The 27,229-nt window shown below is 35.9% G+C and overlaps 1 protein-coding gene across 4 annotated transcripts in view; it reads right to left on the reverse strand.

Moving 5' to 3' along the window:
- PPFIA2 (PTPRF interacting protein alpha 2) overlaps positions 1 to 27,229 on the reverse strand; it is a 284,919-nt gene that overhangs the window by 188,743 nt on the left and 68,947 nt on the right. Inside the window, exon 1 of one of the 4 annotated variants that reach the window (XM_064419617.1) lies at positions 4,783 to 5,207. The exons of 2 other annotated variants lie outside the window; for them this stretch is intronic. In XM_064419617.1, the coding sequence (XP_064275687.1) occupies positions 4,783 to 4,863 (81 nt within the window). In that variant the 5' untranslated portion in view covers positions 4,864 to 5,207. Of the gene's footprint in view, positions 1 to 4,782; positions 5,208 to 27,229 lie in introns of those variants that run through there. One more of the 4 variants, XM_064419618.1, reaches the window with a different exon arrangement.

A 27,229-nucleotide genomic window follows, 5' to 3' on the forward strand; every position in this document is an offset into this window, starting at 1 on the left:
TTTTTTCATAGCACTGGGTTATTTCTGCAAAGAAACTTAAAAGGTGTTTTCTTTGATACTAAATTATGTTGCACTGAAATATGTGAAGCAACAAAATAGTTGAAAAGTTATGGCCTACTAAGCAAGTGTAGCATGGCATACCTACTAACTGTATGCTAATAAGTACAATTACAAATTCTAACAACATACTTTCTCTTATAGAAGTGGCTTTTTGTTTTATGTACTATTTTCATATAAGATACATGAAAGAACCCAGAATTACTAAACAGTAATAAACAGTATAAAACAGAAGTTCTGGGTAGGTATATAGATAATTTAAATTTCTATTCTAGATATTAACAGGATAACTAATAAGTATATCTAGAATTTCTTAGAGAATTTGGGCGGGTTTTCACAGAGCTCAAAGCACATTGTGTACCAAAGAGTAGCATTTTTACTTGCATTCTGTTAAATCACTGTCTCTTAGTAACTTTATCTGCTAAGAAGTAACAGCCAGCAGAAATCCCTATCGTGGAGATAGATATGTTTTATGTATAGAAACGTTTCCCAGTTTCCCAGTAACCCAGTTTCACACTTTTGATCAGCAATGCACTTTTACAACATTTCATAGTATATTTACAATTTTATGTCACATGAATATTTTAGGATTTCTCTGCAGGTTTTTTTAGAAGGTAATTTTATTTCTTTATGGACCTTCCGATTGTCAGAAAACTTTAAAAAATTGCTTTAATCTCCTCGGTTTTCAGAAAAGACCAACCCTCACTTTACTACTTAGCAAAAAGGAGTACACTCTAGTTGTCCTAGGAGTGCATTTATAAAACACACACCTCATCTGAGTATAAAATGGGCTAGCATTGCTTCCAGGTCTTTAAAAGTTTTTGGTTAACATTTATGGAAACTTTCTTATGACAAAGTGCTGACTTAAAAGCCAAAGATTCAGCTGGAACCATCACACCATGCACTGCAGGCGTTTGAGGATGTTTTTTCCCTCTCTACTGCACATGCCTAGTTCCTAAGTAGGAACCTACTGGCAACTCCTTTTACTTTCCCTTTAGGTATGTGCTTAGCTCTGGGCTTTAGATGTGTGCTTAGCTTACTAACTGAAATTTGTATGAGAAATACTGTTCATAGACACTGAAAGAGAAAACAGTCTTTTTTAATTTGAACTCTGTTGAAATCAACATTATGTGAAATGTGAAGATACTTTGAATGTTCAGAAGTTGTGCTTGTTAGTATTCACGTGTTACTGTATACAACCAATTCAAGAAACAAAAAAAAATTATTTGATATGACAAAGACCAACATAAAGTTAAGTTGCTTTCAAATGACCAAAGCAGTATTAAATAACCTTCAGAAGCAAAATCTGAAAGCTGAAATTTTAAAATTAAGTTCCTTTGTGCTATGTTTTCATAAAGGAACAATCCTCATGGCCCCAATAAAAACAGACTGAATAAAAATATTTTTTCAGTGAATTAATGTTCCCAATTTCACAAGCAATAATCAGGTTAAAAACTATCTCCTTTCTAAGCCAAACTTTTCCACCTGCATCATTATTAAATGCAAATAACCATTAAATACAACAAAATACATGATCAAGCAGAGAGCAAGGCAATGTTACTACCTTAATTTTGCTGTTTTCAATGTTCATATCAGAGATGCTCACTGTGGGATGCCGGGGAAGCTAATTTATCCACCTCAAGTAGCAGAAACACTATATTTTTATTAAGCTTGAATACAAAAATAAGAAAATCACTGCTTTCTTTTATACAGCTGCAGAAGTCTGTCAAGATTGGCACACAAAAATTGAGATGAAACAGAGATATTGAAATACAAAGCACTAGATTTTGGTATTGCCCTGGTTATTATAAAGTTAAATCTTGTTCATAACAGCATTACAACTCCTTTTCAGAAAACACATTACTTCTTTATATAAGCCCTTCTCATATATTTTGTTTTGTATATTAATTGCTTAATAAAGTATAGTCTAAGGATCAAAGCTTAAGCTTCTTTGCATTATAGCAGGTGGTTCAGAAAATACACTGAACTCAATCATATTTTGAACATTTGCAGAGTTTCAGGACAAATTTCCCAAGCAGAACCATGGTACTAGGAATATCATAGCTTCTAGATAGTCACAGATATTGATGTAATTAGGGACAGACACTGAAGCATCAAGAATCTTCAGCTAGCTAGTCTTTCAGACAGTAACTCTGATTATTTCTAGCCCAAGTTCTTGGTTAGATGCATCCCTGTATGGGCCAGTCTGATTCCTTGGCCACTAGAATTCAACTTGGTCTTGTTTCCTGAGAACATCAGTGAAATGCTGATAATAAAGTTACAACTTGAACACCTGCTTTTTCCTTCTTTCAGTACCATTTTTGCTGCTGAAAGAATTAATAGTTTGTGTTATTGAATCAACATACAATTAACTGTTTAATCATTACATCAATGTACAATGAAATCCGTAGCTTAATCACTCATTGCCATCCATCAATCCGTGTTCAGGGCCTCATCTCACAAATTTTGTATTTGTTCAGTTTTGAACATGCTAGATATTGCTTTCACTAAGATTATTTTCACATATTTAGTACAGTGTACATATTTCAAATTAAGAACCATTAACTTTTCCCAAAACATTGAAAGGTATTTAAATAAAAGAGATTCTCTGTCTCAAAGAGATTCAATCTAACATATACAAACAATAAAATTGGTAGGAAAGCAAAGGTGAAAGTACTCTAAAACAGATCAAAGTAAGTAACAAGAATCATATAAAGTCTTTCTCAGCAATTATTACATTTGTTAGCAAAGACTGAAGTAACTCAAGAAGGAAAGAGAAGGCAGTGCAAACATGGTGATCTAAAGCTACAAGACAAGGAACAATGAAGCTAAGGCAAGAACTGCAAAGTTGCTTCCCATCCCTTTATATTGCACATATAGAAATAAATAAATGGGGAAAATATTTGAAAAGGACATCACAGGACAATACAGACTCTCTTTGGTAGATTTTTTTTTTTTTTTTACTTTTCAGGGATTCTTTTAGCACCAACAACACCAAGCTGTTCTAGAACACAAACACATACTGTCCAGAATTAACAATTAACAGCTTTACATTCCAGGGTCAACAAGGCTCTACATTGTTCATTAAAGTATCCAGGATGCAACAGGAAATTTAGTTCTACTTTCCCTTTATTTAGTAATCCCTTACCTCGAAAATCTGCCAAATAAATAATTTTGAAAATAGAATTTTTTGCATGGGGATTATATCTACAGTAATCACAGGGATTGCTAGTAGCAATAATACATATTGTCAAAAATATATATACTTTAGTTCTTACTTCCATAAAGTATCACAAAATAAGATAATCAGTTTGGTATCACAACCAAGCATCCTAATTTTTGTGACTTTTCAACTTGACATACTCAGAAAGAATACCTGACGTCAGGAACTGTGTTTAAGAGCACAGCTACAGGAGGCTGTACAGAATATTTAGATGTCAATGTGTGAAAAAAGTAGTCATGCTGTAGAGGAACAGGCCTGGGGCACTCATGTCTCTGAATCACTGCCAGGATCAGCAGATCGTCACTGTTAGGAGGAGGCCATTCTTTCTGCACAGCCCTCAACTACCATTTGACACCACTGTAAGAAGGGCAAGACAGTACAATTAAAAACAATGGATTTAAAAGGACACAAGAATGAAATGCAGTTATTGGACCTAAAGAATGCTGTACCTGGATTTTGTAATAAAAGTTTGCTATTCATTTTATAATCAACTTTACGATCATCTTTGCTTCAGATTGCTTGTTCTGGTCATATACACTGGGTTTATTTCATATTAAAGAATCCCTCTGCAACAGCATAAGTAATGAAAAACACAATATCCTTCCTTTTCCTGCTAGGCAATCAGGAAAAGGAAGGATATTTAAATCCTAACTGTGTCAGAGGCTGAGCTGAAAAAGCTGTTGCCACTTTAAGTTAGTGGAGTGCTTGATTTGCCCTGCAGGGCCAAAATGCTCTAAGGACCATCTGGGGCAGGGGTGTGTGTGAGGGTTTTTTTTATTCTTGTTTAATCTTAGCGTAGGATTACACAGTTTCTCAAAGCCAAGGTACAGAAGATTGCTTATAATGAACTGCTACTGGAAGATGGTTGTGATTAGATTGGTTTACAATTAAGATACAGAGCATATAATACATTTTTACCTTTAGTTAAGCACACAACCTTATTTACCTGAATGAGGCAAAACCTGGCTTAAAATTGAGACCCTTAATAATCTTAGCAAGAGATTCTGCTGTTCTATCAATTACATATGTATTACTATTCACAGGAATCAAATTAAGCATCAGCTAGCATGAAATTACATTCAGGATTTATATTTAAAAAATCCATACAGGTACAACATACAAAGTTTTTGAAATCTATTTTGTATAACATGACTTTGGAATTTCTGGTAATTTCAACAGAGTGCTTATTTGAACTAAACAGAAAGACAGTGTGGGTCCATGTAAGGAACTATAAGTCTAATTAATTGCTAGATGATAGTATTATTGGATAAAAAAAACCAAAAGCAAAATCATAATGAATGCAATTTTGTGTTAGAATAGGAGCAATTACATGCTGATTTTTTTAAGGCAGCAAACTTACTGTGATGATATTGACTTCTTACATTTTTTTCTCCCACATATACAAAACTAATGAATACATAAGCCTCTTAAAATATTAGCTACTCTTATTCAAAGTTTACCTATCATTTAAAATCCGTTCAGTGTTATTAAAGTTCACTTACCTGAAAAGTATAAAACCGGGTCCCATTAGGAGGATGCACTTTAGGAGAGGCAGAGACAGTGTTCATATCCGAGAATATCATTTCTGGTCACACACAATACAATCCACAGAGAGCTACAGATGCAGAGCAGAGAGCTAAGCTCGGAGACAAATCCTTTTATACATTTAGGGAGGCAATTGGACAAAATTCTGTCTGCCCCATCCGTTCAGACGTACAGGGACAGTGCTTTGAATTCCTCACTCCTGCATCTGTGAGCTAAACTGTAAGGTCACTGCTCCCTGACCTCCAGCTCAGCTAGCCCGTTGTAATATGCACGATGAATAAAAATTAGAAATGCCAAAGAAAAGAGAGCCAGAACCTACAGTACGTGGAGCTTGTGCAGAATCTGGCAATGCTTTGGACCTGCCCATCTGTTCTCAGTGATAATCACCTCCCTCCACCACAGCCTTGCAAAGTGATTATGCTAAGCATCCCAGTTAACCAATAAAACACAGTTTCATTTCAAGCAAGCGTGCACAGTGAAAAACAGAGGACCTCTTCTGACTAACCTGAAGCATGCCTCGTGTTCAGTTTATAGCTGTATTTGATAACAATGATAATTTTATCATTTCAGCTGCTGACAGCTATGTTAACACATACAACCTGCTTTAAATAACACAAAGGTGGCTTTTTTGTCCTTTTAACAGAATTGCCTAGAAAAAAAAAGTAAATTGTGTATTGCTCTCCAAATTAGTATTTTCTACATTTCTTAATTTTTGGTGCTACTACTGGGGAGAAATACATATTTGTGAGACTGTTAACAGAGCTATAGTCGGTTTAAATATAATACACATTATAAGCTTCTCTTTTGTTATTTTTTTTCTAATTATTTTTTTCTCATCTTCAGTCTGACTCTCTCTTGAAGAAAGATTTACCTAACATTGTTAAGTATAAGTTTGGAATTTTATTCTGAGCCTTACTGTGCTTAGCAAAGCTATAGACCCACAGCTTAATTCATTAGCTATATACAAGATGTTTTAAAGAAGTTATTTTTTAAAGCGGATAATACTCGTGAACACCTGCACTGAACATTCAAAAATCATTCATCAGATCTTTTCTTCAAACACAGATCATTTGAACTACATGAAGACGATGAAGAAAGTAATATTCTAAGAACTTGGCATCTTTCAGCAAAAAAAAAAAAAAAAAGTGTGCAATTTACAAAAATTGAAAAGTAGGGTTACAGAAAAGAGTAAAATTGTAAAGTGGTTGCAAAACAAACTTTACATGTTCTGTCAAGCACTTTGTATTTTATTCACAAAGTTTAAAAGAGACAGAAAAAACACTTAGAAAATGGTACTTTCAAAAGGAACTTGTCAAAATTCTAAAAGCCTTGCGAGTTGCCAGGCTGCCTATGTTTTTTATTCTGTTTTATCCTAGTGCTTTTAGCAATAGAAGATAATGTAGCTTCTAAAGTAAAATGACTGTGAAAGGAGTTGGAAAAGATGCAGAGATGTCTGTTTAAATGTGTCAGAGTAGCACAGACTACAATAATATTTTGTAAGCCAAAAAGAAAAAATATTCTCAGATCTTATTCATACCTATTCATAAAAATTTCTTATAATTACCGTGTTATGGCTTCTATAACATTTACAGAATCAAGGCAAAACTACTGTCTGGAACATTTTCTTAAGACCTAGATTTCAGATTACAGTGTATTCTTCCCTCTTTGATTCCTCTTCCAGAAAATCTAGATGGTTGTATTGGCAAAGAGGCCCCTCAGCTGGTCAAATGAAAGATACCAGTTTGTCTATAATCTGAGTAGAGAATATTTTATTATGAGCTGATACTTTCTTCTTTATAATATGCCTACCAAACATGTGCTATTTCTCCACAGTGCAATGAATAAAGTTTATTTTATGGACATTTAAAATAGTTTGCCCTGGAAAAAGAAAGAAGTTTACATCGGTTTCCTCACCAAATGCATAATTTGAAGAATTCATGTGCAAAATCCCATACACATTCCTCCAACAGACAAGTACTTTCACCACTCAGTAATTGCATCTATTAGCTTGAACTTCTCTTCCTTCAACTTTTGGAACTTTTAATCCTTGTTTCTACCAGGCATATAGAAAACTCAGTTCATTTTCTCATACTGGCATGTGCTAAATCTTAAGGTAGTTAATTCACAGTTAAACTCAAATACTTTAGTCACAGTTACAATAATGCCTTTCATGATCATAACACTACTGCTGTATTTATACTTGCTAGTTCCCTATTTGTTCCTCTAGGACTGCATATCTTTTTTTTAGCTGTAGCCTTCCACTGGGAGCCCTTACTGGGATCACTGTTCACCATGTCTTGTCTGCCTGCTACTTGAAAAATGCTTTTCAGAATACTGTTCCTTGTCTTTTATCTGTTGTTTTGGCTTTCCTTCCTAGGTAAAGAAATTTGTAGTTAAAAAGCCTGCCACCAATGCCACCACAACAAAAAAAAAGCAACAGCCCCCCATGCCAGTAAACATATTTCCTTATCTAATCAGTATAAATCTGGAGAGAAGGCATAGCAGTTGTTGTAACTCTCCACTAACTTCCACCTCATGAGGAAAGGTAAAGACTATGAATTTTCTTCTTTCTAACTGTAATACAGACATTTTTGTAGCGTCCTCATGGAATCAGAATGTCATTTTGGTGTAACTCTCAAAATAGATTGAGAATGTTTGTTTACAGCAGGTTTTTTTCTGAAAAATATGAAACTAGCGTCCTGTCAGGAAGCGGTTAGAGCACAAGTGAATTTGGTAAAGCATGAACTGATGCATGGCAGAATGAGTGTTCACAATTACAGAAAGAGTCACATTTCAGAAAAGCCAGCAGCCCCAAAGCTGAGATTCAGCAATCTCCTCCGAACAAGGAGCTGGAACCAGGTCTCCCATGTCTAATAGAATGCAATAATGACTAAGGAGGGTATCAAGCAACATGAACTAAAAAAGAGCAGAAAATGGAACTGAAATAAAATGAAGACACCCAGCAAGACAAACAGAGAAAGACACCTAGAGACCATGACTACAGTTCAGTGGTAGAAGTATTTACAAAGGATGCAATCCCCATTAAAATATTTGCTCCCATAGATCTTCCAACTAATGGTTTAATTATTCCTTAAACTGAGACTTGCAGTGTAGGAAAAAAAAATCTTCGGCATGAAAAAAAAGTTGTACATGCTTAAAAGTATGGGATACGGCAATGCTTCTGAGATGTCTTTAGTTTCAGTTACTTTTGAATGTATGAGTTATCAAGCACTGAACCTGTATCATATGAATTATTTTGGACTATACATTTTGGTTAGACATTACACTCCAAAATTTTCAGTGTGATTATTTAATTTTTGAGTGTGTTTTTTTATGCGTAGCCTACGATTTTTGATAGTACGTACAAAACGCATAACCTGTTATATATATCAGAGGTGTGTGTATGTATATATATATATATATATATATAAAAACCCCAGTAAGTTACACATCCAAAAGGAAGGCATATACATGTATATATCAGATGACTATGTAAAGTACTTTGAAAATTCAGGGACACTAATACAAACCCTTCTATTTCTGACTGCAGAGACAAGATGCACTTTTTAAAATTGATGAACACACTCAGCTTTTTAATATGGTAGTGCTTGTGATATATAGTTTCTCTTCAGACTATGTAGTGCAATATAAAGCAGATGTTTTGAGTTAAGATTTAAATCACCAGCTCTTATTGAATTAGGCAAGTAATTATCCAGAAACAAGGACTTTATATCACATATTATTCTCATTTCTGTCTCTCTCAGGGAAAGCCATGTTAAAGAAACATGTCTTCCTCCAGGAGCAGGAGTGTGTGATTTTGAGAACATTGGAGAGCTTTCACATTAAACCACTAGACCTTCTACTTCACAGATTCAGAGAAACCCTTCCAATCTTCCAATACTGACAACACTGTACTTGAATTGATGATTCGGTGTTACCTTCTGTTGTAGACATCAAAATAGAGGGAGTATCAGATGATATGTTACTCATCTGGCTTAAAAGATCCTGATTTTGCTTTAAACTGAAAAATGTTTAAAGAATCTTGTTTTCCCAACAATTAGTGGCTGGAAATGGTGTTAAACCCTTACCACAGTTCAGAATAAAATATATTCAATTGCATATCAAATTTTAATGACTATCTTCATGAAGTCATACATGAAATCTAATTGGTTTTTATATCCAAATATATTTACAGCTCCTTTCAGCTTATTTAATGAAGTTTTATGCCAAAAATATTTCTTTTTTCTCCCCCCATCAACAAAGCATTAAAGAATGTATAAAACCCACACATATGAAGTTTCAGAAACTAACAATTTCCAGCTATTATAGCTCCCAGAAAGCAAAGTGGGAGAATTAAAGACAACAAAACAGAACAAGGAAATTCTTGCTCCCTTTCAGGCTTCTAGTACTAACAGAAAACGCTTACAGAATTTAAAACTGGTAGGAAAAGATCAGCTTATCTTATTGGTAAATAAAGCCTCTTTTTCATCTTGTCTCTGTAATTAAGAGCAATTTATCAACATTTCCATCATTGGTCTTTGCTGTTTCTGAGTATGCAAATACCAACTTCTACCAGGAATTGTGTCACAAGAACAAGTGCTGGTACCAACCAGTATGGGCTCATAGTATGAACCTATGAGCCCTGTTTTAACTCTGAACATAAGGATTTGTGTAACCCTTGATGACAAGTATGCTGCAGGAAAAACATATCTTCTGTTAGAAGTAAAAACTATATATCAGAAATACTAAAGGATAAAATGCATCCCAGCAGGTTTATTCTGTATGATGGCTTCCCTTTCAAGCATGAGAACAATGACAAAACTTTCACAGGAACTGCAAGTATGAATATAATTAATTTTTAAAGTAGTCCTACTTTGTTGCATATAGTGAAATGTTTTACCATGTATTGTATTTACTTTGAAAAAAAGAGCGTCAACATCAACAAATCAACTTTAAACCCTTATAACCATTTTTCCTTTAAATGGCAAACTTGAGAATTCATTTAACTAACAGAAAATCTCTCTATGCTATGAAAGGTCAAAATTAAAATTGCTCATTCAACATCCAAGCGAGTTTATGAATTCAGTTGTTCATTCAGAATAGATTTTGTATAACCTATCAAGTATGCAGTCTATAATCAACAAATATGGAAGGCAACCATGATGACACTAAGTTGAAAAGATACTATTTGATTGCTTGCGCAGGAGCAAAATTTCCCTTTATTTTGTATTCTAGACAAGCAAATTTTGATCACAGCTAGGACTCCTGTAGAGCACTGCCCTATAATAATCTGCTCATCACAGATGTAATAATTAATTCTTCCACTCTGAAGACTTAACAATTAAATAGTTCTATATCTGACTCCCTTTCCACATGGTTCAACAAAGCCAGGGTGGAATATTCAAAGCATCATTCCATTTTTCTTGAAACAATTCAAGTTCCCAGCACTGGATCTGTGCTTCCTCTGTATAACTCAACTATCAGTAAATGAAGATTGTACTTGAGGCTTATTAGGTAATTGAAATGAACCTGATATAAACACTGGTTTTATCTATTTTTATGTGTTGGGACAGTTACTGACTGAGTGAATTTAAAATGGAAATAGAATGAAAACTCAATATTTGTATATAGAGAAGTATACTGGACTTTAGGCATAATGTGAGAGTTGAAGGAGGATAGGATGGCAGAGTTGTACAAAAGTAATGAACCAAGCCATAAAAAATTGAGAGATTTATCTCTGAAAGTTAATACCTGATTTGAAAAGATATTTTCTTTTCTCCACAACTCTTGGGTTTCAACTGCCAATAGCACAGATATTAAGCTATATTTGCTATATATAATGGTCCTCTGCCACTCACTTTTGATGCCAGAACTACATTTCTGTTTTCTGACATTGCTAGAGATTTCATGACAAAGACTAGATGGTCCATGGAATCAAAGACAATTTTTTTATGTAGGATCAAAGAAGTAACTGCCTTTGTGAACGTTTTTAACATTTCGGTCAAATTTAACATTAAGTCTTGATGAATCAGGATCAAAACCTCCAAAGTAACGTGATCCCAGACAGTAGCAAGACAATGTAAACAGTCAGCTTGTTATTTCGATATGTGTCATATCACTTAAGTGTCAGTTTTGCTATTTATGTTTTAAGTTGATTATATTGCAACATTACACACTGTGGTATCACAGCACTTGGCAAAATACAAGTAGTTTCTTATCAGTAAGTGTAGAATCTAAATCATGTACATTACTGCAAAGGATCACAGTACATTAAGGATGAGTGAAATTAAGAAAGAACATAAGATGATAATCATTGCCTATGTATCATCAGCAGCAGAGTGTCTTTTTCTTTTTAAGTGAACATCTTACATTATGTGTCTCATCCTGAGGATAAAAATAGGATGAAAGACTATGAGGGAAAAACAGAAGATACAAGTTTGAGATAATGTGTTCAGACACTACAACTTACTGTGAATAGATATCCTCTCTAACCTTCCTACTCTTCCTTCAGAAAATACTTTTTCTTCCTAACATTATTATTTTAGTCATTTTCATTCTAATAATTTATTTTATACAGAAATTGTTCTGCAATCTTTATATAGAGATGTATTCTGTTCTGGAAGTATAAAAAGTGTTCAAAGAGTAAACTACTAATGAAAATGAGTAACAGAGTTTTATCTAGAAGATAAAGGCTGTCAGAAAAGCTTGTGCCAAGGCAATTGTCTTTGTTATTTATTTCTATTTCTGCTCCATCTGGAAAGTACCTATTGTCATAATGAGTGATGCAAGTTGCTAAACTGGTCCTTTGAGAAAGAATTTACAGAAATGAATCAAAAGCTAAAATTCATGACTGATTAGTCCCATACTTTTCATGGGAACTGGAAATATTCTCTTGAGTAAAGATTGTGGACATCAGCAGGCCTTTGCAAAAGGAGGTCTGTTTGTTTTACTTTCTTAATTAAAATTTCATAATTTCTCTATACTGTCAGTGAATATATTTCTGAATGAAATCAACACAAACTTGAAAATTAAGAATAACTAAAATAAACCCATAAACTACATAATCATGCCTTCTTTCACATTGTGAAAAAACTGAAATATTACTGATGACTTAATGAAATTCTGTTAAGTAGATTTACCCTGGCAGCTTTCCTGTCCTGAAGGTAAAAGAGCAACAATCCTGAAAGGCATCACAACCCTTGGAATTGGAATCTGCTGAAGAACTGTTAATATTGACAGTCATACCCCCAAAAGCAGTAACTAATTTAATCAATGACATCTCTTATCCAATTTGCAAGGATGCTCAGCTCTGAATAGCCTCTCTTAAGTCATATCAGCCCTGCTGATGCCATTTTGAGCATTTAGGTCTCACTGCTGTACACTTAAGAGGCAAAGCACTTAGAGTGACTGAGTAAGCTTGAAAATGTCAGACCTGTTGCTCCAACTTTATTCACAAAATGTAGACTCCTAAAGACAATGCAAAATTCCCTTTTATAGCTAGACACAAGCAACAAAACCTTTTCTTGCCTTTTTTTTTAAGTACATGGCACAAATCAGTAATAACATATGAGCTTGAGAAGACCTCAAGACTTTGCTATGGTGCACATTTTTTCATTGTCATAGATATGGCCTTGTAAGTGATCATGGTAGAAAGCAGAGTCTCTTCTAATAGCGTATCATATCTGTGCTTGTCCTTAACCACTTGATGCAATTTTCCCTTCTAAAATGCAATGGCAGTGTTTGTGTACTGATACTGTCTAAAATCATCTTTCCAGCAGAGAAAAGATTGGAGACTATAAAACAAAACAGTCAATACCATCCTGAGGGCAAATGGCTGCTCCAGATCTTGCCTCAGCACACTTTCATTTCCCCTTAAAAACTATTATAAAAATATAGAATGATCCAGAAACTGCATAGTGATATGAAGTAGGAAACATTGCATTTTTCTGTGCAACAAAATCAAGATATACAAATACAGCTGAAAGATAGTTTCCCAGTGCTAGAAAATATTAATCCCATTGACCTAAATATTTTTTGGGTTTTATTTTTTATTTTGTTCATAATTCAGACTTGGGCAATTACAGAATACGCTATGCTGATTAATGCTGGTTTATTGTTTATTTTCAGTAACCCTATTTACCTTCCTGGAAATTCTAAAAGAAAAGTCAATAGACAACAGTATAAAACCATAATTATTCCAATCTTTAGGCTGAATGTTTTCAAAACTTGCTAAATCCCAAAAACAGGACTTTCTAAGTCTTAATCTTCATAATAGTCACCTTTCTGTTTTATTAAACATGCTTTGGGAAAAAAAAAAAAGGTAGGATAGGATATTAAATATTTCTAGAACACTGGAAAAAGAAATTATCTATTTCCTTTCTGCATTCAGTCAGGACGACTTCAAAATTTATCATGCAAGTGACTCAGCAGCATTATTCACGATTCATCTTGCCATGCATCTAAAAAGTGCCGTAAATTTATAAGCAGTGGAATGTATATGTTGTTAACATTCTTATAGCTTAACCTGTATCTTAAGGTAGAAAACTGAGATGAAGATAGATTGATAATCAAGAAACATTTGTGCCAATATTAAATGAAGATAGAACTGTTATTACTAAGGATCGTAGTCTAAAAACCTACCCTTGGACAGGAAAAATAGCTACTTGACAAAAGCATAAAAATGCAGTGAAACCTAAATTAAACACTATGATACTGAAAGAGTACTGCTCTCATCTAACAGGACCTTGTCCCTTCTACATGGGAGCAGATGACTATTGCCTGGTGTTCTGCACTCATAGCTCATTTTGAAAATGCTTGAAGTTTAGTGGTATGACTATAAAGTTTCTAGATCAAAAGAAGGAAATTATTCATGGACAGAGAATCTCAGGTGGAATGAGAGCAGATGGAAAACTGGGAATTATGTGGCTGCTATTGAGCAAGGACACATTGAAATCTCATTGCCAAAAGAAGGTAGCTTTTGCATTTCTTTCTTTCAAGGGCAGAAGTGAGCCTTGGCATCTTCTGCTGGGCTTTATTTGCAGTGGAAGAGACCATGTCTCTTGTGTGTTACCACAGGCTCCCTTTACAGTCAATAAAGACAGGCACTTTCAAAGGGCACTGTTTCTGACCTATTTTAGATGTCTATTTTAGTTTGAGATGAATCACACTACAGAGGTGGGAGGCAGTAAAGACAGAAATGCCTACGCTGTAGATATCTGAAGTTAGTTGCAGTGAAACCTACCCTGGGAGCTTGAACTGAATGTTAAAGAAGTTATCAAAACATGACAAGAAGATATTATAATCAATGACAAAACCCCCACCACTGATTAAGTACACCCAAGGGAAAATTATTATCAGAAATAATTTTTCTATAACTATGTGAAGCAAAACTAAAACCACACAAACCCTGAAAATGGCTTTTCCTACTTTCCTGAAACAAATTATGTGAAAAGCAACATCTGCAGCAACAAATTCACAGTCACATCCAGATTAAGTCTGCTGCTGTAATCACTCAGAAGATTAACATCCCAGACTAAGATACAAAAGTCTGTGGAGCACAGCAAAATTAACTGCAAAATTATTTATGTTTTATTACAGGATATAGTGTGACACAAACAAGTTAAATCACATCTACAATGTTAAGTAATAAAGCCACTTCAGGCCAGGCAGTTCCAAATTCCTAGCAATATAGCTGTGCGTATTTCACATTCACTGCAACATGAACAGGTTTCTTATGAACATTAAACAGATATTACAGAAATTTATTAAAATTCAAAGCTCATAATTTTTTTAGAACTTCACAGAGTTTCATATATAATATTTCATGCAATTTCATGCAGCAGCTTTAAATTTTGATTAGTGCCAAGTAGTGATAATGTTAATTAGTATGTTCTTAAAGTGGCACCGAAAATCTTTAAAAAATTGCATAGCGCTATATAGTGAACTTAAAATATATACAAAATATATGCATCTGTAGTAAATTGCATAGTAAAACCATATTTGTCATGTGTAGAAAATTCTCATAACATTAGTGCACTAAGAATTTTCTTTTGAAGAAAAAAAGGTACCAAAAAGGAGCCAACTACAGGTTTAACCTGCATTGTTCATATAAAGATTTAGTCCTTTCCTAAGTCTGGTGTAGGACATTCTCAGTAATATCTTATGGGAAAGATAGCCATAGGAAAAATTATACATCATCTTTCATCTTCACCCACTGGCCTCTCTTCTCTGAAGAAAATAAATAGATAAACTTTTAGTGTAGCTCCTCTACAGAAGGTACATTAAACATAAATACATCCTGGTCTCCTTCATCTTTAATTAAAGAGTGCTAGTCCTGACAGCCTCTCTTCACTTAAAAATTCCTTCTTAGCCCTGATAATTTTCACTATCTATGTCTACATCTCCAGATAGTAGCTTACCATGATGGAATATATCTTGTTCCTTCCCTGCACAGCCAGATGGAAATCAAAAGGAAACATTTTATCTTACTCCTACTCCCATCCATTTACCAAGACTCCTAACCGTCTAGCTGGCGCATGGAAAGCAGCACTGGAATTGCAGTTAAGTGTGGTTTCCTAAGATTGAACAACATTGCACCTCAGAATAAACAGGTGGCATATACGGCAAAATGGACCAGCACAAACACAATTCTAACTCAAAGTTTTCAGACACTGACCAAGAAAGATATTAAATGGCAGAATAGTTTTCAATATTTGCACAGTCTGTTTAAATGAAAAGATTGAGATGACCATGGACATGGTTTGACAAACAAGCAAGATAGAACAGTTGGGAAAATAAATTGCAGATGAGTCAACAATTAAAATAAAACTTGTGAATTTATTTAAAAAAAATTTCTGATGACTCATTTGCAATTAGCTCCCCATAAGCTTCCATTATATACACTCTGCCTTGTAATAACTGAACAGATGAACTTTGGTTTATGTGCAAATTAACCAAGATACTTTATTGCTTCATGTGTCTTTGAACTGTTCACATATTAAAATAATCAGTGAACTCTTAATTTGCTTTACAAGAACCTTCAAAAATTTTTCCTAATTTCTGAAATTTTATTTTTGTACTTAATGCATTTGAAAGGTAATATAGTAAAAGGTCATTAGAACAAAATGAAGAAAACATTAATAGAACAAGAAGTTCACTTTGCAACACTGAGTGCTACACTTAAATTTAAAATGACACATTTGATCAAGTTCCATAGTTAAAAACCATCCCTTTTCATGAGGGCTAAAAAATAGGTTTCATATTACCAGCAACTTAAAACAGACACAAAACTCTTTCCTGGATACCCTTTCAAATAATTCTTTCTTAGCTCAGTTGTTTATTGCTTTAGTTTAGATAAGATTGTCCTTCCAAGAAATTCCATCCCATACATTACTGTGTTTCACTGTTACTGCCCATTTCTAGAGTTGCAATTAATGGAGCAAAAAAGAGGCAGGCATAATGTGTCAAAGCTAAAACAGAGGAGGTAACAGAGTTGGCATGGAGGCTGTGATATCATTAGAGGGAAATGGAAAGCTATATTTATAGGAGTAAATTAAATGTGCTTGGGAAAGTTCCCAATTGTTGTGGCCAACTGGCACAGCAGAGTACACAAATATGTTAGTCAACACTGAAGTGTCCAAAGAGCCTGCATGCAAACTGCTTATTGGGAATGGTCCCTGCAACAGTCCTATTCCCACACCATGATTAGTAATTGCCTGGAAAAAGTATAAATTAGTGTGAATGAAAAGTGTGCCAGAGTCTGGGCCAACAGATTACTACAGATGATTATGTTTGACCATCCAGGAACATTTCCCAGTACTATCTGATTTACTTGCATATAAACATGCTAAGCCTTTCCAGAAGGTTTAAAGTTATGGAACACAGTAAAAGATTTTATGCATTTCCAGTCTTGCTGTTGAAAATCATTTGGTGTTTAGGGAAATTAGAGATAGGATATGAATGATCAATACCAACCATTTCTAAAACTTCCGTCAAGATAAATCAGACTGGACACAGCATCATAGTTGCATTTTTGGCTGAAGAATGCAACACTGTATTTGGGAAGAGAATGCAGATTCGTACCATAGATAATGGTTTCATTTCACTCAGTTATCTGTGTCTATTGAAGGGCACTGCCTTTTGTCCTGCTGTTTGCCCAGGAGAAGGGCCCAACCCTACCTGGCTACAACCAACTTTCAGGTAGTTGGAGAGAGGGAGAAAGTCACTCCTGAGCCAGGTTAAACCACCCCACCTCCCTCAGCCACTTCCCATAAATCTTGTGCTTCAGACTCTTCACCAGCTCTGTTGTCAGTCATTCTCTCAACACACTCAGCCCCTCAATGTCATTCTTTAGTGTGGAGCCCAAAACCGGACACAGAATTCATGGTCCAGCCTCTCCAAGGTAGGGTACAGGGGGATGAGTCACATTCAGCTGTTGACATCAGCACCCTCAGCTACTTTATCCCTGGACCACTTCCCAGCCACTCTACTCGAGCCTGCAGCACTGCCTGGGGCTGCTGTGACCGAAGGGCAGGACCCAGCACTTAGCTTGTTGAAACTCATGCAACTGGCCTTGACCCATCCATACAGACTGTCCTTTTATTTTATTCTAAGCATTAAAACTGTGTGGTGTGGCTGTGCTTCTTATCTTATGGAAATAGAAAGAGGTAGTTGCACAGCACTTTTGGGTTGGCTTGTTTTTTTGATTTGTCAGGTCAGCTCATAGTGATAATTTTCTAGATTAATGTATTTTGAGACTTATTTCACAGTTCCTAAAACATACCACAATGAACTACTCTGGATGATGACTCTTTGTGACCTGAAACCTTTGTTCCATAAAGTAATTTAAAATTATTGGCATTTTGATATTGCTCTTTAAACAAGAAAGTACTGTATTTCTTAGGATTTGGTCTTAAAAATAACTTAAGGTTGCTAACACTCATACAGAAAAATCTGTAGCTCTATATTGCAATGGCATCCCAGTGATTCAGTCTCTTTTCTTCTGTGCAACTTGAGATGAGATTTTTTCTTACTTGTAGTCTTACTTTTTATCATATATCAGTAATTCAGACTGACATTGGCAAATTGTGGCCAAAATGACTAATTTTACATCCAGCGTGATATTACATGATCAAAGAAATGTTGTCATTCTTACTGGGAATTCCTGACACCTGTAAACCTTACATGGTCTCAAGTGTTAAGAATGAAGACCATGTGTCAAGACCAGCTCTTGATTATCTGTTAAGATTTACAGTTATGACCTGATCAAAACATGCAAGTAGTCTACAGCAGAGGCAGCATGGCACGCTCCAGAGAAGCAACCAACTGCTATTGACAGACTGCAGGATTTTTCTCTCATTCTGCTCCCTTGCCACACTCCAGTATCTTAACTGTTGTAATCAGTGGCACAGCAGAGTTCAAAAGACAATCACCTTCAGGAAGTGTTCCTGATGTAATTACCAAAATACAGATCATATTCAATCTTGCAGACAGAAGTACTGCATAAAACTGTAGGTGCCTCTACTTGAAAAAACTGAGATTTTACAAACTTGACTTATTTTTTTCAGTCTGCTTGTTTCACAAATTATTTCACCCTTCAGCAATATGCAGCTACAAGCAGATGACTCTGGAGAAGCAATTTTTAATTAAAACCTGTTTCTCCCCCTTTGTGCTTCAGTTAATGACTGCCAGGAGGTGTTGCTAACCACAGGCCCTTTTCAGTACATTCTGAGCATACTCATATCCTATCACCTTATACAGAAAAGATGGGTGCTCAGCATTTGTGGTAAGTGGGAGGACATGGATATTTCTCTGGCAGCTGAGCTGTGCTAAATGAAAAGTCTCCACTGATAAGTCTTTATTTTTTAATTAGTTGTTCATTAAAAGAAATTACTTCCAGTAGTGAATAAAATTGCCCTAAAATCTAGAAGAATGGAAATTACTCTGTCAGTTATAAAAGTAAATAATTATTGACAAATGTTCATGATTTAACAATTTCAGTGTTTCCTAGATCAAGTCTTAAAGGGGCAATATTTATGCTTTCGTGATAATTTACTTAATGAATGTTTGGCGATGTATTTCCGAAGCTGGGGCTAGGATCATGTGGCTAAATTGAGAGCACTGAATGTTTTTCCTCATTCATTCCTTTAAGAAAAGAGTGATTAATTACAATGCTTATTAAATGCTGCAGTCAAAAATACACCAGACCTTTTCTATCGTAACAGTTAACATAAATGTTTCTGCTCTATGGATTTGGTAGGCTGTACAACAAAGATGTTTTGGTTTAGGCATTGATAAAAGGGTTGATTAGGGGTTTATCTTGTTTACTGGCTTGTTTCTCTTTATATTGGCTTCTTCAGCAATTTGGTAAGCTACTTTTATAAAAACTGTTAAGAAAATGTTGCTTTCATTAAAGTCTAGTGTTGGCTCAGATCTTTCAATGTTTTAGTGTGAAGATGGCAGAACATAGAAGTTGTGTCTAAGGCTATTCAGTTGTGTTCCTATCCACAGAAGAGTTCAAAATGGTACAGCTCTGTGCAGCCCTTTCTGCTCTATTGACTGTGATACATCAGCTCTGGAAACACACACACAGAGAAGAAAATACTTTTACTTCTTTCCACCAGCTGATAGAGAAAACACCACTTACCTAGAACCTGAAACAAACACACACACTGCAACTTTGAAATACATCCCCTAATAACTTACAATAAGCAACTATACTATTTCAAACAAATGTTATTCCATATGAGTAGGTTTCAGAACTGCTCCAAAGCAAAGGCTGCCTGGCGGAACAGTGCTTCTGCTGCCAGAATATTTACTGCAGAGATATTGCAAAGATGATGTTAGGGGGAAAACGGCTTAGATTGGAAGATAAGGAACTCTCTCCCTGAAACTAAGCTACATAAATAAAATGATGAGGTAACAACAGTGAACTGTTTACATGACTGACATCAAAAAAATACTTAATCTACCATCCAAGTGAGGACTTAACCCTCTTGAATTGTGTTTTCCCTGTAATTCAGCATACAGGCATCTTAATGTACATGTAAGTGTTCAAAAGAATCGTCTAGCCCAATGAATACAAAGAAGCTTTATATTTTTCTATTTCAGCTAGTAAAAAGCTGGAGCTAGTCTTTTTCTCTGCTATCTAATCAGCAGAGGGAGGGTTTTGTGAGCAGCACGTGAGTGCAACAGCACTGTGTTAAGTGAGAAAGGTTCATGGCAAAACCCAGAATGCTTTTTGACTTCCTACTGGAAGAGACTTTAAATATTTAAATATCACTTTTTCCACTGTGTCTTGCACTGGGTTCCTGTCAATTAAGACATTTTAAAAAACAGCCTTCTATGATGACTATAAAATTCTAAGAAAAAGTTTAATCTTCAGAAAGATGAGGGTGTTTCTTCGGGAAGAAAGACAGGAAAACAAAGCCAGAAACAAGCAAATAGGAAGATACTTCAAAGGAATTCACCTTATGTAGAAGATGTAGCATGCTCACTGAATTGTGGTTGCTTCTAAAACAAAACCAATTTTCCCCATATGACTTGCAATCGCAAATACAAAGAGGACAAATGTGGGTATCAAACTATTCATGCCAAAATAACTTGTGAATCATCCTACCAAAGGTCACATCAGAGTTGCATACTGGCTTTTAAATAGAGGCTTTAGAAAAATGCTTAGGAAAGCTGCTGATATACTTACAAAGAAGAAAACAACACCTGACCTCTATGGTTTAAGAAATTATTTAAAAATATTTATCAACTTACAGGTGACTTATGTCGAAAAGTATAGGTTCAATTCCACACTAATCTCTGCCAAGTACCATGGTTCCCCACATACCATGAACAGGCATAGCATGCTCTGTATCTGAGCTTGGAAAGGGGCCCCTCAGTCACTAAGTAGGCTTTCCTTTAAGCATGTGCATATCCTATTTAAAACATAAGGGCCCACTTTCTAATCTCTGCCAAGCAGTGAACACACACCTACCAACATTCACCAACCCACAGGAACATGATGGTTTCCCAGAGGTACAGTGATATATGTCCCATACTCAACAAGCACTCAGGCACTGCATCTGTAGAGAACAGCCAAGCTGACACAGATCTTTAGAGGCCTATTTCCATTTTAATGCACACGAAAGGGAAGATTTATGTGCACAGCTCATTTTGCGCCTAGCCAGAGTCACTCGCTAAATAACACGAGAAGAACAGGCGAACCGTGTCGCCTGCCATGAGCGCGGAGCATCCCTCGGCCAGCCGCGGGCGCGGGCAGCGCTGGGGCCGCAGGCGAGCGCCCGCCCGTCACCTGCTGTCCCTGCCTGCCGCCCGCCACCGCCGGGCATGCCCTCCATGGCAGGGGAACAGGGCTTGGCACAGCTGGAGACAGGCAGTAACTCTGGGGAGAGCTTTCGCTGCAACAAGGACAATGCTGGCAAAAATTATGTCTCCCCTGGCTGCCGCTCTGCGTCACAGGACTTGCTTCTGGGAAAAGGAATCCCACCCATGGGAGACGGGTGCTTGCTGTACAATGCCTGATCCAGAACTGGTGGTGCAGAGTAAAGAGAACCAGGAAGGAGTTTGGAATATGTCGCACTGAGTTGCTAGCATCAGCATGTCAGCTTTATATTAAAAAACCCTAAAACTATTGAAAATATTCAATATTAATTTTTAAATTCAGACTATTAAACTATTAAAGTTTTGTTTTGGTCAGTGGTCCATTACTGTTTCATGATTACTGTGAGACAATAAATATAAATTACATAGAAAATCCAACTTTACTGTAAGCTGTATCTTAATTTCTTCCTGTCAGAAAAGACATGACAAAGTTTAACTAATTCACGTATAGTCCTTCTATAGCTAAAGAAAATAGATATAATTTTAGAAACCCTTTGTGTTATGTATTGCTTAAAATTAGTGATAAACCGTTCTAATGGAAGCTGAAGGCAATTACAGAGGAAGTAAATCAGGGGTCCTTTGAAGTGTTATTATGGCTGTTAACAAAATTAAATAAATTTATTGCCTCATTCAAGAGAAAATGCAGTAAGGTAAACTCTTAAGTATTTTTAATACATGCATAAAATGTTTCATCTGGAAAAATACGTGACATAATTTTGAATTGCCATTTTTTTAGTTTCTGTTTTTTTTCAAGTTCAGCAAAACAGCCAGACATTAACTCATGAAAAGTCTCTAGAGGTCCAGTCTTGCAAAAATATTTGCACTTAAACAACTTCAGATAAAATTTTAAGATGAGCCTTCAAAATCACTGATAGATAGGAATACCAAGTACTTGTCATGAAATTTTTTTCACTTTGTTTTTAGACTACTGAATTCAATAAAATATTAAGTATATTGTCTTACTGAACTGAACTTTAACACTCACAAGTCAGACAAGTATTCATATCACTTGTGAAAAATTTGCACAGAACTGTGTGTCCTTCTGTTTCATGCAAGAACTGTACAAAAGACAGTGATGTCTGTTCTCCAGAGGCATTGTTGTGTACATGACATTTGTAAAAACACTGCTACAAAGTGCAATAGGCTGAAATTTTATCTGAATTGTCACTGTATTAGGGTATAGGAAGTATGTTTTAGAATTTTCTAGCACTTTGCAGGAGAAGTCAGCACTAACATTTTCTGCTGAATTTATTAATGTGAAATTCATCAATCACAGAGTATCAAAATATGCAAATTCTGCCATTTGTTACCAGTATTCTTGATTCATGACATACAAAATTATGCACTGGTGATCTGGGAGAACATGTTTTCTCCTTCTTTGCAGGTGGGTGGCAAAATGGAAAGAGGAGCAAGCGCATGACAAGGAAAGCAAACTCTGGTGGGAGTCACCTCTTTTCTTGAGTCATGGGACCACACAGAGCACCAGCAGCTCAACACAGGCAGGGGATCTGTCACAGCACCCCACCAGACCAAATGGAACCAAAAAACCTGCAGCAACCAGACAGAAACCCCAAAGTCCCCAGTCAAGAATTATTAAAAAAATTTGAAGGAATATGATCTCTGAAATTGGGAAATTTGTGGCAGGTGCAGATTTTCTCTAGACTTCTGCACCAAAAAATAATCAGCTTACAATTAACACCTGTACAGATGTGTTGTATTCTACACATATGATTCAACCTCTCAAATGCCCACCTGCAAACACAGCTTGCCTGTAGGAGTGGAGTCAAGGAAAAGGACTTGTGAGCATGACTGAAAAGCCAATGGGTCTCAGAAGTTACTGTGGCTTTTAAAAATCAGGCAAAAATTTCTCTTTATCAAAGCAACGCTGATAAACTGAAGATTACTGACTTAGGGTTTTAAGAAGTAGAAGCAGTAGGCAGCAGCACCAGTGACTATGTTTACCAGGGCTGTGACAAATCTACAGAAATTTATCAAAGATAACACATAGTACAGCAGGGAAATTAGGCTTTCTTGGGCACACAAAGACTATGACTTAAATTTAAGTAGTTGATGGGTGTTCTTTTGGTTCACCAGATTACGGGCAACACCTTAACGTTCACCTCAGAAAACCATGATGGGAAGCTTCACCCTGCTTTTGGCAAGGAAACATTTCCTTATGAACATTTGTAAAATTAGGTACTTTGTATAGAATGTTTAAACACAGCTTTCCTGTGTTTAAACATTTTCCTGTGTCAGCTTGCATGTTTTAGTGACCTCTTTGGATGAGTATCAATCCTGACATTACATAACACAGGACCAAATTCTTAAAATTATTTTGATACCCATAATAAAAGATAACTACTTCTGGTAGGAATACACATCCCACAGACTTTTAGAGTTTTGAGTAACTCTACAAAGCTAGGATCATTAAAATCTGAATATTATGCTTTAATAGCAGTATATATAAAAAGAGAAAACACAATAAAACAAAACTTCAAGCAGCGTTCTAAATAAGAAGTAATTAAGCATAGGAGAAAAAGCGCTCAGACAAAACAAACATAAAATTACACCACCTTCCTTACGACTCCAGTAAAGCTGTGGCTCTTAGATCCCAGGCAGATGTATTACTATGTGTGATTTCAGAAGGAGGCACCCATCACACTACCAAAAGAGGAAAAGCTGTTCCTAACACTAAGAAACTTTTCACACATCTTAAACATGAACAGACGTTGACTAAAGGCAATGACTTTCCCAAACTAGACAAAGTAGTATGTATACATATTTGTAGTATTCTGCCTTTTTCACAAACAGAGATCCTCTGTTGCACATTGCAATTTGTAGGCTCCAATATTAGCTCTAACTACTAATCAAAATCATTTGCACTGCTGCACTGGATTCTGATTCCCAGTGGCTGAGATGAAAATATATCTTTGTTTCTGTCAAAACATGAGGTGACCCAGACCAAGAGTAGGCCTATCTCTATTAGAGAGGTGACAATATCTGAAGCTGCTGCAAGCATTTGTTTCAGAACATCACTGCATAGCTTTTTGTGCAACATTAAGAGAGAAAACATGCTTCTCAAAACCGCAAAGCAGCAACAGCTAAATAGGGAAAGGCAACAAATGCCAATTCCGCTAGAATAGTCATTCAAAGCCACAGAATTCAGAATAAGCAAAGCCTATTTCTGTGAGTTTTCACTTCCAGCACTCAGTAAATTTCAAATTAAAGAATGGCCATTTACCTTCATGCAAAGAACATTCAGCATTGCCAGATAAAATAATTTTTTAAAAAATACTGAAAGAAAGAATCAGAGCTTACCCAAGTGCTAATTTCTATCTTTACTTTCAAGTTTTAAAACAGAACAATATCCCTGCAAATAAAGTGCCACCAACAAAAAGGTAATTTCTATTGTAAATGGATACTCAAACCATCATTCAGCATTTCTTGTCTTTTCTGTGGAAGTAAGTATGTGTAAGCATGGTTAAAGGGCATACCAGACTGTTAGATGTCCAGTCTTCTCTTCTTAACAGCACTTGTAATTTTCTGTTACATTTGGTCAAAAGGTCTCCCTTGCTGACCTTTCAGATGAGACTGTAATACACAGTGTGCACTTGTTTTGATCTGGAGCATTCACTGGAGCTAAAACTTTAGGACTTTAATACATGCTTTTAGCCTAAATACACAGACATTAGCAGAGCACAGACAAAATCCACTTACCAGGATAGGAACAAAGGTATCACTGTGATCTGTCATTGCAGCCTGCCTTCAGCAATAGTAAGAACAAGCTACTTTCTACAAAGAAAACTACAGTTTAAAGTGTTTCAGGAAGCCATCAGAAACAGTCTGACTCCTTCAAAAGCCTAAAGGCAACCTTTCTTTTTTTCTTTTTAAAGTGTGATTCACATATCAAAGCATGTGTTTCAGTCTGATTCAGTGCTTACTTTAAACACACACCATTTGACATGAAAGAATAGTGTCGATCACTGGCTATATAGGATGGCTGGGACATTTAATGGGAATACAAAATTTATTTTCATGGTTATGAAGTTCACTCTGGTAATACAAACTATTCCTAGGTACTTTGGTAAATCATCAAGCTATCCATTTTGAACAGCATTTACCTCCCCCCCAAAACCCCAAAAAGTTATTGTGAAGTTTTGTATGTTGGAAAGAGACAAAAATATAAATCTGTTCACATACTCATTGAATCATCTTTTGGAAATTGTTCTTCACATACATATCCACATAACTGCAATATGCATCTCTATTATATACAGTATTTATGCACATATACATATATATATAAAATGTTAAAATGGTATCAGTTCAACAGAGTGTTTGTCATAGGGCAATCTCTCCTGCTGTTAAGTGAAGACAAAAGAAATCTTGTATTTAGTTTCTAAGCAAGAGGCATTTTTGCTCCTATACAAAGGTTTTATTTCTGGTACACTAAATGCTCGAAGTCAGTGTGGTGCAGCTGCCTGATGGATGTTGGTATTCTTGCTGGGACAGTTGTGCACTCTTGATCATGGACATGCAATACCAGGCCTGATTTCAATAGCTACTCTATGTTGTTCAGAGCCATAGCAACTACACTGAAGGGTCTGAGCATGCCACATACATTTGAAAACAAAGTACAGTAAAGAAAGTGAATTTTTAGTACTGATTTATTTTGATTTTATGTAAACTAGTGATACCTTGAGTAAACTGATCCATTTACATAATTTATCACCTCATTTCCATTTAATGAAGCAGTTATATCTGACATTTTTATTACTTAAATTTGACATTTATGGCTTAATGACTCTGGAAGACAAAGAATGGAACAGAGCTGGTACAGAAAAATACACAAAAATATCAAACATAACAGGTCTACAAAAACTGCAATTCCCCTACACCATAATAACATCTATTATAGAAGTGACCACTGTACAACAAATGCACTATAGGCTTCAATCCAGTCTGTAACAGCTCTCTGTACTGCAAAGGACAGTTTGTCTTCCCTTTAAAAGCCACAGCTTTGGTCTGGTGAACAATTACATAAAATTCAATAGCTAAACTTACAGTCTAAAAGAGTTTCTGGAGGAATAATAAACCTCAGGAATTAGCCTCAAATCTAGTTTTGTCACTTTGTCATTCTGGAGTTTGTAGAGAAGTGTATGTATGTGTCACTTTACTTAATCTCTTAATCTTATCATCTATCTACTTCCATAAACTTTGAAGTTAATTTTATGCCTCCAAATCAGTTCTCATGAATTCTTATATTATAAAATTACCTGTTTTTTTTTTTTTTTTTCTGATTTCTTTAATTCACAGGGGTAAAACTATAGACTACAACTGCTGAAATATGCAGTGCCCAAGCAGAACTGTGCGGCTTTCAACAGGATTTTGGCCGTTCTGACAGCGGAACACATATTTCCACAAGATGGTGCTCTTTCTTAAAAAATCCAACTTTATTGTGCCTAATGAGAAAATTCCAAGAAACTGTTAGGTTCAATTCCATTTTACCTGTGCAAACATTTTCAATGATACGATGCCAAAGCCTGCATGAGAAAACGTTTTGACTATTAAACAATGAAAAAAACCACCCAAAAGGAACCAATTTTCTTAGGATGTAAAGACTGTAGTCTCTGGCCAGTGACCTCCTGCCAGTCCAGCCAAGGTCACATAAAAGGTGTTTTGTGCCTTGTTTCCCAAGATGATGTTCATCTTGGCAAAGTTCTGGGAAGCCAAGGGAGCCCGACAGCAGTACTGCAGCAGTGGGTGTCAGGGTGCTGGGTGTGTGGAGCTGCTGCTGCCTGACCCAGGAGAAGCGACAGCTCCAGAGCTCTGGTGAGTTTTGGGGAGCTTCACACCACTCCTTTCATGAGCTACAAGGGTTGCCTACAGAACTGTGTGATGGAAACAGAACTCCTGGTTTCAGAGCGCCAGACTGGGTGTGGGAAGCCTGGAGTTAACTCCCTCTGCTCTCTTTAAACCCATCACTGAGAAGCCGGCTCAGATGGGCTCCAGACA

This window comes from Passer domesticus, chromosome 5 (assembly GCF_036417665.1).
Source record: "Passer domesticus isolate bPasDom1 chromosome 5, bPasDom1.hap1, whole genome shotgun sequence".
In the NCBI taxonomy this organism is placed as follows: Eukaryota; Metazoa; Chordata; class Aves; order Passeriformes; family Passeridae; genus Passer; species Passer domesticus.